Raw genomic sequence first — 14502 nt, 5'->3', positions numbered from 1 at the left:
CCACCGGCCCCCTCTGCTCCAGGATGCCCCCCCATGCCCTGCATCTTGCCTCATCTGTCACTGAAACAGGAGATGCATCAGATGAGAAAAGCACCCCAAATCCACTGCCCTTCCCGCCTTTACTTGGCTACGATGGAAGCTGTGCAGAGGGGTCCCGCTTACTGATTAGGTCCCACCCCCCACACATGACGAATCTCCCCATTTCTACAGGATCATTCCTATCGGCACCCACATGGGTCAGTATGTGCCATATTCAAAGCCAAACACCAGCCCCTCCCCTGCCCATAACCCCCCTTTGCTCCCTTTCACAGCACAACCCTCCCAGAGTCATCCCCCAACTGGCTCCATGCACTTGTCTTTCCCCAGCCCCTCCCAACATGAGACTTCTTACTGAGGTCTCAAGGATCTCCATTTGGCTAAATCAAACAGAGTAGCATAGTCCTTACAGAGCCTGCCTCAAAACCCTGGGGACACAGCGGCTCCCTCCCTCCCCCTCCTCCCTGCTGGCTTCTCCAGGCTCCAGGGCAGCCTCACCCTCAGTTCCCCTCCTGTTTCGATGCTCCCCAGTCTCCTCCCTGCTTCCTCCTCCCCTTCTCTGCCCTCAGCACTCCACCCCCTCTCCACCCCCTCTCACATCTCCACTCCCTCCCTGGGTGATCCCAGTCAACCTCTCTGATCAGTCCCAAACCCATATCTCCAGGCCAGACAGGGCCTTTAAATCCCAGGCTCATAGATGCAACTGCCGAACTGAATTCCACCTGACTGGCTAAGTCCCTTCTCAAACATGACCAGAGCCTAGTCTCCCTCATCTCAGCAGGTGACACTGCCTTTCACCCAGGGGCTCATGCCGAGCAACTCAAAATCACTTCCAATTCCCCTTGTCCCTTCTGCAGTCCCATGGTGCCCAAAGCATCAACAAGCTGTGCTGGCGCTACCTACAAACTAAATCCTGAATCCATCCCTTCCCCACCCCCTCTCCCATCAGCCTGCTCCAAGCCTCATCCTCTTAGAATAAGGTCCAAATCTTCACCAAGGCTCACCCGGCCTTACGTCTAGCCATTCTACCCTGACCCCAGCCCTTGAATATGATCAGCTTGTTCCCACCTCAGGGCCTTTGCACGTGCTACCCCGCGCCTGAAATACTCCCCAGAGACATTCTCGTGGCGGACTCTGGAGTCATTCAGGTTTCAACTTAAATGTCACTTTCTGAGCAAGGCCTTTCCTGACCACCTGATCCCAAATAGCCTGTCAGCCATATCACTCTGTCACAGAGTGTTTTATTGTCTTGATAATACTTTCTCCATCTGACATTATCTTCTTAATTTGCTGATTATTCATAATCTAGAGCATAAAACTCCATGAGCAGCCACTCTATTTTATTCACCACTCTGCCTAAAACAAGGCACAGAGTGTGGGCTCATAGGAATCTGTGACTAGACGGATGGATGGGAATGATATGAGGCACCTCTCTGCACTGACGAGAAGTCAGATGAGAAATAGGGAATGTTCCTTGTGTGTGTATCTCCTCTTCCGGCTGCCTGCCACCTGCACAGCCTGGGCTGGAGAAGGTGGGGGAGGAAGGGGGTGCACAACTGATTCCACAGTATGTTCTGAGTGTCTGCGGCGTGCCCGGCCCTGTGCTGCGAGGGCTGGGGCAAGGAAAGCAGGGGCCAGCTCCCTGCTCCTAAGGACATGCTGAACTGGCAGGACCAGAAGAGACGAGCGGTCCTGGACGGGCAAGTCCACAGGCGCATTCAGGGAAGGAGCCCTGACGCCGTCAGGCCGGCTTCCGGAGAGAGGGGGCTGCTGTCAGGCCACGTGAGGGGTGGAATATGGACAGAGCCGGGAAGGCGAAAGGGCACCCGGGCAGCAGGCCCAGCACTAGCAAAGGTACAGAGGTGGGAGTGGACACGGAGCAAGGGGTAACGATGGAAAGACGGGCCTCGTGGGACAAGGATGCCGGCTGTAAGGGACTCGTAGCCCCACTTGTCTGTAAGTGCGGACTTACAGCCGCGCTTGTCTTCCTGTGATGGCCTGGCAGCAGGAAAGCGTGGCCGGGCCCTCACAGGAAGCCTCCAGGATGTGAAGCAGGGTCACTGCACTGGCCACCAGCTTGTCTGAGTCCAGTGAGGCAGAGCACCCCACTCACAGGTCACCTGACTCGGGTTTGTTACTTACAGATAGGCAGCAAGGGACAACGGAGGCCTTGGATTCAGTGTGAGCCGGTCCCCCAAGGCTCAGGAAAACTGCCTGGGCCAGATGGAGTCTTGTCTTGTGTGCTCCGCTTGCCGGCGAGGCCGTGGGGAAGTCGGAACCCTGTGCACTGCTGGTGGGAATGTGGCGGAAAACAGTATGGCAGTGCCTCAAAAAATTACAATTAGGCCGGGCGCAGTGGCTCACACCTGTAATCCTAGCACTCTGGGAGGCCGAGGCAGGAGGATTGCTCAAGGTCAGGAGTTCAAAACCAGCCTGAGCAAGAGCGAGACCCCATCTCTACTATAAATAGAAAGAAATTAATTGGCCAACTAATATATATATAATTAATTGGCCAACTAATATATATATAATTAGCTAGGCATGGTGGTGCATGCCTGTAGTCCCAGCTACTCGGGAGGCTGAGGCAGGAGGATCACTTGAGCCCAGGAGTCTGAGGTTGCTGTGAGCTAGGCTGACGCCACGGCACTCTCTCTAGCCTGGGCAACAAAGCAAGACTCAGTTTCAAAAAAAAAAAAAGTTGGAAAAGCAAAACAGGACTCTAGTCTGGGGCCCGAGGACAAGTGGTGTCATTAACTGAGACAGTAACCTAGGGAGGCAGCAGGTGGAAAGAACCCAGGGTTTGGGTCTGTTCTAGATACCCAAGGAGGATGGCTGGTGTTAGGAAGGACACGGAAATGTGGGGAAAGTGGAGTCATGGGTAGGAGGACGGCGTCTGGGGCGGGGAGTGGATACGGAGCAGGGAGCAGGGTGAGGACAAGTGTCTGGGGCTCCGTGGCATTGAGAGCAAGAGTGAGGAGGAGCCCCTGAGGCAGACCAGGGAGTGGCCGTCGAGGGTGGGTTTCCAGAAGGACAGAGTGGTCATCTATGCCTAACGCTGCCGAGGAGCCGGCTCAGACGAGGGCAGAGATCTGCCCGCAGCCCTGGCCAGAACAGCTGTGGGCAGTGGTGGGCAGAAGCCTGATCGGAGATGGGAGGGAAGGAAGTGGAGACAGAGAACAGCCAGCTCTTTCAAGGAATTTCTCGAGGGCTTTGGTGTCAGGAAGGTTTTTTGTTTTGTTTTTAAAGAAGGAAGGCAATATAGTGACATGTGCTGGGAGTGATCTGGTGGAGAAAGTAAAGCTGATACTTGAGGAAGAGAGAGAGTATGGCAAGAGCAGCGTCTTTGATTGGGAGAAAGACCTGGCCTAGTCACAGGCAGGTGGGGGACAGCCCATTCTTCTCACGGGAGGGAACAGATGCAGGAGGGGCTGGGTTTGCTGAATGAAGGAAAGGGGTTTACTGAGCGCCTGCCATGTGCTGGTTGCTGGGCATATGTGGATAAAAGCTGCAGACAACGCCCTGTCCTCGTGGTGCTTGCTTTCTGGTCAGGCAGGCAGACAACGGGCATGAACAGGTCAAGTGGTGGGACCAGGAGTGGCTCACTCAAGACCTCAGCGCACAGAGCTGGGAGGTGCCAGGTCAAGTGTCGGGGAGGACACAGGGTGGGAGCCCAGTGAGATGCATGTGAGATGTGGGGTACATCCTCTAAGGGCTCAGAGAGCAGGAGGCAGTTCGAGGATCCCCAGAGAGTGGGTGGCAGGAAGAAGCTCTGCTGAAGCCCAGCTGGCTGCTGGCCTCCCGGATTGCCCTCCCCCGTCCCCAGGAGGTGAGGGATGCTGGAGAAAGGAGGGAGCTGGACCGTGCACAGAAGCAGCCTCAGGAGCCCATGGTGGCCACAGCGACGCAGAACCTCAGCAGCCTCCGGCAGGGCTTCATGAAGTGCTTGCTGGAGGTGGAGGCGGCGGAGGCCACCCATCGGAGGGCCTCGAAGGCCCGGACCTCACCATCCCGCAAGTCCCCCAGGACCCTGACCCCCGGGCCCACCGCAGCCCCCATCGGCAACTCAGCCCCGAGCCTCCCTCTGACCCTGCCTCAGACGCCCCCCTCGGCCCCTGCCACTGCCCCGCCGTGGGCTCGGACGCCAGCACCCGGGCCAGTCCCTGCCCCCGTGGGAGCCCCGGTCCCAGCCTCAGCGCCTGGCACGGTACTGTCCATCCCTCTCCTGGACCTGCGCTGGAGAAGGACGGAACTCTTGTGCCACAGCAGCGAGAGGAGCCTGGGCTACACCAAAGCACGGTAGGCGCCGCGCCCCGCTCACCCACCTGCCCCTGAAAGGCTCCCCAAGACCAGAGCCTTGTCCCAGACTCTCGTCCCTGGCACTGCACCTGCCTGTCCCGCTCTCTGCATGTCCCAGCTCTGCGTCTCTGTGTCTCCCCTGTCTCTGTCCCCTCTCTCATTTCTGACCCCTGGGTCTCTCCTCTAGTCCCCCTTCTGCTCTGCCTCACTCCTTCTCTGGGTCACTCTCTTTTCCTGTCACTCTTGGCCTCTGGGGACCCCCAATTCACCCCACGACCTCCTGCAGCAGTCTCCCCTTCACCGTCCCCGCCATGGGTGGCAGCTGTGGGCAGGGCTGCGTGGCTGGACGTTGCCCCGGCCCCGCTTCTGTCCTCTGCAGGCAGGAGTCAGAAGAGCGCAGCCTGCTGAAGTTGTACCAGAGCTGGGAGGACAGGTGGGAGGACAGGTGCGAGGAGCACCTCACCCTGAGGCAAGAGGAAGGTGAGGGCAGGGAGGCCCCCTGCACAGGCAGAACCCTCAGCCCTCTGGGGTGGCCTGGAGTAGGGTGGGCTGGGGTATCACACAGATCAGCTGCCCCGGTGCCCACCACGGCCCTGTGTGTGGGACCTAGCGGGGGTTGTCTGCATTTGGCCCTGGGGGACAGTACAGGGCAGGAGGTTGGCCCAAGCTCACAGGGCACTGGGTGGGGGAGCCAGAGCCCATGCTGTCTCCTCTGCTCCGAGGTCCAGTGTCCTTCCCGCTCCAGAGTTGCCTCTCTGAGTGACAGGAGCCCTGGAAAGGGCTCTGGGGTTTGGAGGTGTTTCTGCCTCCCTCCACCCAAGCCCCCTTTATTGGTCCTCTTTAGATAAGGCAGACTCGATGGGAGGCAGGGCCCCAAGGCCCCCTGCCCATCCCAGACAGTCCCTCACTATTTAACAAGGCCACCACCTTGGGCACGTCCCACTCCTATCATATCCCACCTCTACCAAAAAGTTTAAAAGTTCTGAGCATCCCCTAGGTGACATGCTGTGCTCTTTGCCCTCCATTGTCCTGGGGCGGGCCTTGTGACCCCACTCCAACACCCTAGCCCTAGAACAATCATGTATGTCCTCCTTCCACCCCTGCTCCTCACCCAACTATCTTGGCCACAGCGGCCCCTTCCCACGGCTTCTCTGGCTCCCTGTGACCTTGTCCTTGAAGTTCCCTCCTTTCAGCATTAAAACTGCCCAGCCACCATCCTACACACAGCACCAGGGCCCCGCCTCCTTGAGCAAGTGGTGAACAACATGCCACTGTGACTCAGACTCAGGGTTCCTGCCACGGCTACCAACCCCCGTCTGGTGAGGCAAGAGCTGACTGCCTTCCTCCGACGGCTTAAACTTCCAGGCATTCCGAGCGACCACATCTGCTTGAGAGTTCTGGGTTTTTCCTTTTGCGGTGTGCCTGCCTATGGCGGTCACTCCTTGCCCCAGCCCTGACGCCAGGCCTGCCCCTTCCCCACGGTCAGCGTTGTTCACCAGAGCCCACGGATGTAGAGTCTGCTGTGTGTGCCAGGCCCCAAATCCATACCACAGCTCTGAGCGGGTGCACTGGCGTCACGCCATCGTACGTGTGCAGAAACGGAGGCTCAGAGAAGCGCAGTGGCTTGCCCATGGCAACCGTCTCAGTTGCTCAGGCTGCCACAACAATGTACCACAGGCTGGGTGGCTGAAACAACAGACATCTATTTCCTCACAGTCCTGGAGGCTGGAGTCCAAGACCAAGGTGGCAGCAGGGCTGGTGTCTCCCCAGGCCTCTCCCCTTGGCTTGCGACGGCCACCTTCTCCCTGCGTCCTCACGTGGCCGTTCCCCTGTGCACATGCACCCCTGGCATCTCCGTGTGTGCAGATGTCCTGTTTGTATAGGGACACCAGTCGGGTTGGATTAGGGCCCACCCTAGCAGCCTCATTTTAACTAATCACCTCTTTAAAGGTCCTATCTCCAAATACACTCATATTCTGAGGTGCTGGGAGTTGGGGCTTCAACATAAGAATTTTGCAGGGACACAAACCAGCACCTAACAGCAACCCAGCTTATTAAATGGCAGAGCCAGCCACTAGGCTCTGTTGACTCTGACTCAGATTTTGCCGTGGCTGAGAAACCAGACACCACACGTTATGACTAGGACGCAGCTTTTGTATCAGTTGGCGTCCTCTGGGACTTTCTCGCCATCTTTCCTGTCCTTTGCTCTGGTCCAGACACCTGAGGCTATCCCAGAAGCCAAGTCCATCCAGATAAGTGACTGCAGATTCCAAGGTCCAGGGCACGGACTTAGTCAGAAAGACCTGTCTGGAGCCGGGTGTGGTGGCACATGCCTGTTAGTGCCAGATAGTCGGGAGGCTGAGGCAGGAGGATCGCTTGAGCCCAGGAGTTTGAAGCCAGCTTGGGCAACATAGCAAGAGCCTCCTCTCTAAAAAGATGTGTCTGGTCATGCAACCTGTAAGCCTCAGTTTCCCCATCTTTACAAAGGGAAAAAGCATTCTACTCCTACAAGGATGTTGTACGGATTAAATGAGAACATGGCTATAAAGAGCTTAGCCCAGTGCCTGGCACTTAGTAGGGTGCCCCAAAGTGGGCGTGCTCCTGGTGCCCAGCAGAGGCTGCCATTAGCTTAGCTCTGCCATCCCAGCCGGACGCTTGGCCTGGCCTCGGCACCGAGAGCGAGGTGAGTGGGGGGGAGCACACCCCTTTACTTCCGCTCTTTTAGTGATCTTTGTCCCTCCACCCAGCCACGGTGGGAGAGGACGCTGGGCAGGAGGGTGGTCGGGAGCCTGGGATGGATGGGGAAAAGAAGAAATGCTCCCATGCCACCCAACCCCGCCCTCCCCACAGCCTTCCGCAGTTACTTCGACATCTTCGATGGCGCCGGCGAGGTGGACGCGCAGAGCCTGAAGAACATCCTGCTCCTCGTGGGCTTCTCGCTGACTCCTGCGCAGGTGGAGGACGCCCTGATGAGTGCTGATGTCAATGGTGAGGAGTAGCGAGGGGAGGGGCTCCCTGGCGTGAGACCTGTGCAGCCTCATGGGGCTCTGCGCTTAAAGGGTCCTGTGCTTGGTTTAATGCTCTGTGGTCACAGTCCAGAAATTCTCAGTAATTTCTGAACAAGGGAGCCCCACCCTGCATTTCCATTCTGCACCGGGTCTCACAAATAATGTGTAACTGGTCCTGCCTCCAGGAGTTAATGCTCCCGAGCACCTACTCAGTGCTAGCTTCTGGGGACCCAGAGATGACAGAGACCTACCTCCTGACCCCGAGGTGTGGGTGACCTCGGAGATTCCCTTCCCTTCAGGCTCTCATGCATGCTTCACTGGACGTTCCGCCATGCCTCAGTCACTCATTGCACCAGCTGTACGACCTTGGACAGGTCACTGAAGTTCAGCAAGCCTCAGTTTCTCCATCTGTAAAGTGGGTCTGATAACAGCACCCATCTCACCAGGCTGCTGAGAAGATGAAATGAGATAATCCAGGCGAAGCCTTGAGCACAGCGCCTGGTGCACAGGATGTGCCCAGGAGACATTAGCTGCTAGTATTATTTATCCAACATTTACCCTGCCCATCCCTGTGTAGGACACCAAGGAGAGAGATGCGTGTCCTTGCAAAGGCTGAGCAGTTAAAAAAAGAGATGTGTAAAACCGTGAGACCCTGTCCTTGAGAGTCTCACAGAAACGGTTACTGCCATAGGGGAGGGGCCAGCACAGAAGTGAGAGGCACCAATGGAAGCAGCATTTAAAGTGGCTTGGGGGAAGAGGTCAGGAAGGAAAGCTTCCTGGAGGAGGTGATGCTTGGGCCAAGTCGTGAATGATGAAGCAGGAGGCAGGAGGCAGGCAGGGAGAGAAGAAGGAAGAAGGGCATTCCTGGCAGCAGATACAGCCTGTACAAAGGGAAGAGAGTGCAGGGTGAGGGGAATCACGTGGGGTTTGCTGTGGCTAGATGTGGGGAATGACGTGGGCATGGGAGCAGACCTGCACGGGGCCTGGGCTCCTGACACCAGGTGTCATGACTCTGCTCCCTCCATCACTGCACAAGTCAGGAATTGACTCCCGCTCTGCCCCGAGAGCCCTAAGCAACAGCCTTCTTTTCTCTGTGCCTCTGGCCTCACCTGGGACATGGGGATAAGAGTATTAGACACCCCCATATGGCTGCTTTAAGAAGTAGAGACCATTTATTCACTTGTCAAGCAGTTCAGAGAACATCTACTAAGCACCTACCTGTCTTAAGCCCTGAGGACACAATGCAAAACAAGACAGCCCCAGTCCCTGCCACCCAGAATCTCCGTTACATCCCAGATCTTACAACCATGTGGTTGAAATACCGGGTTTGCATGAGAGTGTTTGACGGGGGTCTGACCTGGTCTGGTAGATTTCTGAGGAAGGGATGGTCAAGTGGAAGCACATATAGGGTGTTTACTAAGTCAGAGAGCTGGAGGGTGGTGGAGAGAATTCCAGGAAGAGGAAGCAGCATGTGCAAAGGCCCTGAGCAGGGAAGAATGTGGCCCCAGGTAGGAAAGCAGGTTGGTGCTGGGCGAGCTTGGCACAAGGTGAGGCTGGAGACAGGTAACAGGCAGATCCTGCAGGGCCTTCAAGGCCAAGGTGGGACACTTGTGGGTACGTGTTACTGTGTAGTGACAAGCACATAAGAATACTAGTCACTGGCATTTAGTGGGCATGTATTACATGCATGGCACTGTTCTACACGCTTTGACTCATTTTACTAATATCTCCCATGAGGTAGCTATTATGATTATCCTCACCCCATAGATGAAAAATCTAAAGCTTAGTGCGGGGAGAGAATTTGCCAAGGCCACACAGATGGTCAGTGGTGGACCTGGGATATGAACCCAGGCAACTGCCTCCAGGATGGAAGTTTCCACAGCTTCTAACCCAGGAGATTTGAATGTTTGCCTTCTACTTTCTTGGGTGCCCCACATTTTCCCCATTGAATATGCATTACTTTTATAATCAGACCCAATGGGTAACTGCTAATAAGCATGCCTAGGCTGCAGGCCCCTGCCCACTGGGTTACTCCTCTGGCTCCACAGGAGATGGTCGTGTGGACTTCAGAGACTTCTTGGCTGTGATGACAGACACCAAGCGCTTCTTCTGCTCCATGGGTGAGCAGGGATGAGCCCGGGGCAGTCAGAGCTGGAGGTGGGGGCCAGGTGGCTGGGAGGGGGAGATGATTCAGGACCACCAAATGGTAATGGCAGCCACCATCCCATGTCCCCAGAACAGAATGCCCTGATGGACATGGCTCCCCCAAACCCCCACACTCTACTCTTCGAGATCCTGTCCCTGCTGGTGGAGATGCTGGCTTTACCGGAGGCAGCCTTAGAGGAAATCACAAAGTGAGTGGGGCTGGCTTGTTGGGGTAGAGGGTTAAGGACACTGAGGTGGCACCTAGCACTTTCGCAGCTGAGAACTTTTGGTAGTTAGGACTCTGTCACGAGTGAAAGAAACCCAAATAAGAACGGTTTAAGCAAAGGGGAATGTATGGGTTCAAATAACTGGTCAGGGTCTCAGGAATGGCTAGATCCAGGAGACCAAATAATACCAGTAAGGCTTTATCTGTCCATTTCTGTGCACTGGCTTGGAGCTCAGCTGGGCTCTCCCCTCGGGGGAGGGATGGCAACCTGCATGCAGCCCCACACTCACACCCCCCTACTTCAGCAACCTCAGCAGCAAGAATTCTTTCCAGTAGTACTCAACTAGCAATTCCAGAAAAGGAATGTGATGGACCCTGCCTGGGGCCAGAAGACAAAAGCTTCCTATGTCTCCAGGGTATGGAGGGTAGGTAGTAGGGGTAGGCAGTTGTTCATCTAAGAAGGAGATGGCCACTGGTGCAAACAACACGCACATTCCAGTGCTAGAGCAAAAGGTGAAGGCTGCATAGCCCAGCTGATCTCCAACCAGCAGTTTCAGGCCTCGGAGGACCCCCTAGCCTCCATTTCTTGCCTTTGAAATAAACATATTTTGATACTTGCTGCTCTGTAACTGCTAGCTTCCAACACAGGTGGTTGTGAGGGTCAAACGAGATCAGAATGCAAAGGCACTTTGTTGATTGCTCTGCACCATTTTTTTTTTTTTTTTTTTTTTTTTTTGAGACAGAGTCTCGCTTTCTTGCCTAGGCTAGAGTGAGTGCCGTGGCATCAGCCTAGCTCACAGCAACCTCAAACTCCTGGGCTCAAGCGATCCTCCTGCCTCAGCCTCCCGAGTAGCTGGGACTACAGGCACAAGCCACCATGCCCGGCTGATTTTTATATATATATTAGTTGGCCAATTAATTTCCTTCTATTTTTATGGTAGAGACGGGGTCTCGCTCAGGCTGGTTTTGAACTCCTGACCTTGAGCAATCCGCCCGCCTCGGCCTCCCAGAGTGCTAGGATTACAGGCGTGAGCCACCGCGCCCGGCCTGCTCTGCACCATTTTTGAAACTGTGTTAGAGAAAACCCTGGGATCTGGTGGGAGGAAGAAAGAATTTGGAGCTCTGCCTGTGCCTCTTACTAGTCCTGTAGCTTTGGGCAAGTCACCTTCTCTCAAGCCTCAGTTTCTTCATCTGTAAAATGGAGACATATTTCCTTGACTCTTCAATGCAAGTGACAGAGGACAGATACAAGGGTAACTCACAAAATTGAACCTGGGTCATAGGGTAGGTGTGTTTGTTTAGTTATAAGAAACTGCTAGCCCTGCTAGCCCTTTTTCTAAATGGTTGTACCATTTTACAGTCCCACCAACAACATATGGCTGTTCCAGTTACTAAACATCTTGTTCAAATTTGGTGCTGTTAGTTTTTCAAATTTTAGTCATTCTTTTAATTTTTTTTATTTTTTGAGACAGGCTCTCACTCTGTCACCCAGCCTGGGGTACAGTGGTGTCATCATAGCAAACTGCAGCCTGGAACTCCTGGGCTCAAGCCATCCTTCAGCCTCCCAAGTAGCTAGAACTACAGGTGTGAGCCATTATGTCAGGCTGATTTTTCTATATTTCGTGGAGATGAGGTCTTGTTATCTTGCTCAAGCAGGTCTCAAACTCCTGCCCTCAAGCCATCCTCCTGCCTCATCCTCCCAAAGTGCTGGAATTACATGCGTGAGCTGCAGCATCCGGCCTAATTTTAGTCATTCTGGTGGGATGTGTAGTGGCGCATTTTGTTTTTTACTCACATTTGTTTGCATTCCTGAATAATTTACTGTTAAGTTTTCCATGTTTTTGAACTGTATATGAGTGGAATCATACTTCAAGCCTTCTGTTACTTGCTTTTTGTCCTCGACATTGTGTTTTGACGATTCATCCATGTTTTTGTGGGTAGCAGCTGGAGATCACTGATCATTTTCAGTGCTACAGACTATTATGTAGTATGACTGTATCACAATATATTATTTGTTCTGCAGACGGACTTTAGGGCTATGTTCAGTTTCCAGCATGGTACACGATGCAGATATTCTCATATATGTCTCCTAGGACACATGGGCAAGAGTTCCTACAAAGTAGCAGTTTTCAAACTTTTTGGTCTCAAGACTAACCCTTTACTCTCTTAAAAATAATTGAGGACTCCAAGGAGCATTTATCAATATTTTCTATATCTGAACTTAAAACTGAGAAAAATTTAAGATATGAATTTACTTAACAATAACCCCATTACATGCGTAACCTAAATAACATTTTTAATTTAAAATAAAACTATATTTTCCAAAACAAACAAAAAAGTTAATGAGAAGAATGGCATTGTTCTATAGTATTTCAAATCTTAAAGAGATTTAGTGTCTGGCATAAAAGAAGGCAGCTAGGTTCTCATAACTGCTTCTGCGTTCCATCTGTTGTGATAGGTTTTTTGGTTGAAGTGTATGAAGAAAATCTTGCCTCATGATAACATGTAATTAGAAAAGGGAGTATCTTAGCCTTTTCATTAGCCATGTACCACATGGATATTTCTCTCTGATACTTCACCAAACTGTCACAAGCAGTATTGTCTTAAAGGTTGGTTGCAATATGGAATCTGAAACCATGTCAATGAACTTTTCTTATTCTTTTAAATTAAAATCTATTGGTCAGGCCGGGCATGATGGCTTGTGCCTGTAGTCCCAGCTACTTGGGAGGCCATGACAGGAGGATCACTTGAGCCCAGGAGTTTGAGGTTGCAGGGAGCTATGATGATGCCACTGTACTCTACCCAGGGAGACAGAGCAAGACTGTCTCAAAGAAAGAAAAAAATTTTAAAAAATCTATTAGTCTGCCTTGCAATTTAAATGGATCTTTTCCCATGAATGTTTTTGTAATATTATGTAGTGGTCATTTGGAAAATATGCGTATCTTTGAAATGTTGACACATTTTATAATTATTATATATATAAATATTAATATTACCACCAGTCTCATCAGATGAGTCTTTAATTATTAAATGTTGTATATTGCTATAGTTCATTTTCACTGTTAGAAACTATTCTCTGTATCAATATGTATATGCTTATAGTGAATTTAAGTTTCCAAAATGTTAATTTTAACTCAGAGGCTCAAATTGTTCCATAGGCAACAAATGCTGTCAGTTGTTTCACTTAAAATGATAGACTAACTTCACTTATTTTTGAGAAAATATCTGTCAAATACCCAAGGAGAAATAACTATAGTTTGTCCTGTTTGCAAGTAAAAATGGCATTCTATGAAAAAAGTGGCTAGTTTAGCCCACAACTCAATTTTGCAAGTGCTTTTCCTCAAGACAATCACAGTACTTTGGTATGCAGCAGAAGGGCTTTACAGAACGCAGGACAGATGAAGTGGCTTACACCTGTAATCTCCACATTTTGAGAGATCAAGGTGGGAAGACTGCTTGAGGCCATGAGTTCAAGACCAGCCTGGGCAACATAGTGAAACCCGTCTCTACAAAAAATTTAAAAAATTAGCTGGGTGTGGTGGTGTGCAATTATGGTCCCAGCCACGTGGGAGGCTGAGGCAGGAGGTTTGCTAAAGCCCAGGAGTTCCAGGCTGAGTGAGCTATGATGATGCCACTGCACTCCAGCCTGGGAGACCAGGGCAAGACCCTGTATCAAAAAAAAAAAAAGTACAGAATATAAAAGTGATGTGTACTTAAGGGTCAAGCATTAATAAAGTTAATAATTTTAAATTTTACCAAGGACTTTTTTTTTCCACTATGAGTGCAAGTGAACTTGCCTTGAAGAATTCAATAATTCAATGACTTTAATTGCAGTTCAGTGCCACTTCCTTGATTTGTGCTAAGGATAAGTTTTTGTGGCCTCAGAGCCTGTAGTCATAGCTATTTGGGAGGTAGAGGTGGAAGGACTGCTTGAGCCTGGAAGTAGATGGTTGCACTGAACTGTGACCGACCCTGTCTCAAAAAATAAAAACATAAAACATAAAAAATGAAATAAAGGCCGGACACGGTGGCTCACACCTATAATCCTACCACTCTGGGAGGCTGAGGCTGGCGGATCATTCAAAGTCAGGAGTTCGAAACCAGCCTGAGCCAAGAGCGAGACCCTGTCTCTACTAAAATAGAAATAAATTAATTGGCCAACTAAAAACATATATATATATAAAAATAGCCGGGCATGGTCGCACATGCCCGTAGTCCCAGCTACTCATGAGGCTGAGGCAGGAGGATTGCTTGAGCCCAGGAGTTTGAGGTTGGTGTGAGCTAGGCTGACACCATGGTACTCACTCTAGCCTGGGCAACAAAGCGAGACTCTGTCTCCAAAAAAAAAAAAAAGAAAAGAAATAAAATAACATGGGCAAAATACCTGGATACCTAACTAAACAAGATTTATGGATGTATGGATGACAAGCATTGAAATGACATCATATGTTACTAAAGAATTCCAAATAACGGCACAATGAGATACTTCTACACACCTATTAGAATGGCAAAGTCCAAAATACTGACTATGTCAAATGCTGGTGAGGATGTGGAACAACAAGAATTCCTATTTATTGCTGATGGGAGTGCAAAATGGTACAGCCACTTTGGAGACAGTTCGGCAATTTCTTACAAAACTAAACATACTCTTAACATAGGATCCAGCAATTGTGCTCCTTGGTATTTACCCAAAGGGACTGGAAATCTATATACACAAAAACTTTTACCTGGATTTTATAGCAGCTTTATTCATAATTGCCAAAACTTGGAAGCAACCAAGATGTCCTTCAA

General features: G+C 51.5%; 1 protein-coding gene across 1 annotated transcript in view; it reads left to right on the top strand.

The window, feature by feature from the left end:
* Positions 1 to 14502, top strand: part of SPATA21 (spermatogenesis associated 21) — a 31618-nt gene that overhangs the window by 10323 nt on the left and 6793 nt on the right. The window contains exons 6-10 of the mRNA XM_012763082.3: positions 3860 to 4332; positions 4712 to 4812; positions 7183 to 7320; positions 9389 to 9460; positions 9577 to 9694. Of these exons, the coding sequence (XP_012618536.2) occupies positions 3860 to 4332; positions 4712 to 4812; positions 7183 to 7320; positions 9389 to 9460; positions 9577 to 9694 (902 nt within the window). The remainder of the gene's footprint in view (positions 1 to 3859; positions 4333 to 4711; positions 4813 to 7182; positions 7321 to 9388; positions 9461 to 9576; positions 9695 to 14502) is intronic.

Source organism: Microcebus murinus, chromosome 2, assembly GCF_040939455.1.
Source record: "Microcebus murinus isolate Inina chromosome 2, M.murinus_Inina_mat1.0, whole genome shotgun sequence".
Taxonomy (NCBI): Eukaryota; Metazoa; Chordata; class Mammalia; order Primates; family Cheirogaleidae; genus Microcebus; species Microcebus murinus.
Note: the sequence above shows the minus strand (reverse complement) of the source record. Positions and strands in the feature narration are given on the sequence as shown.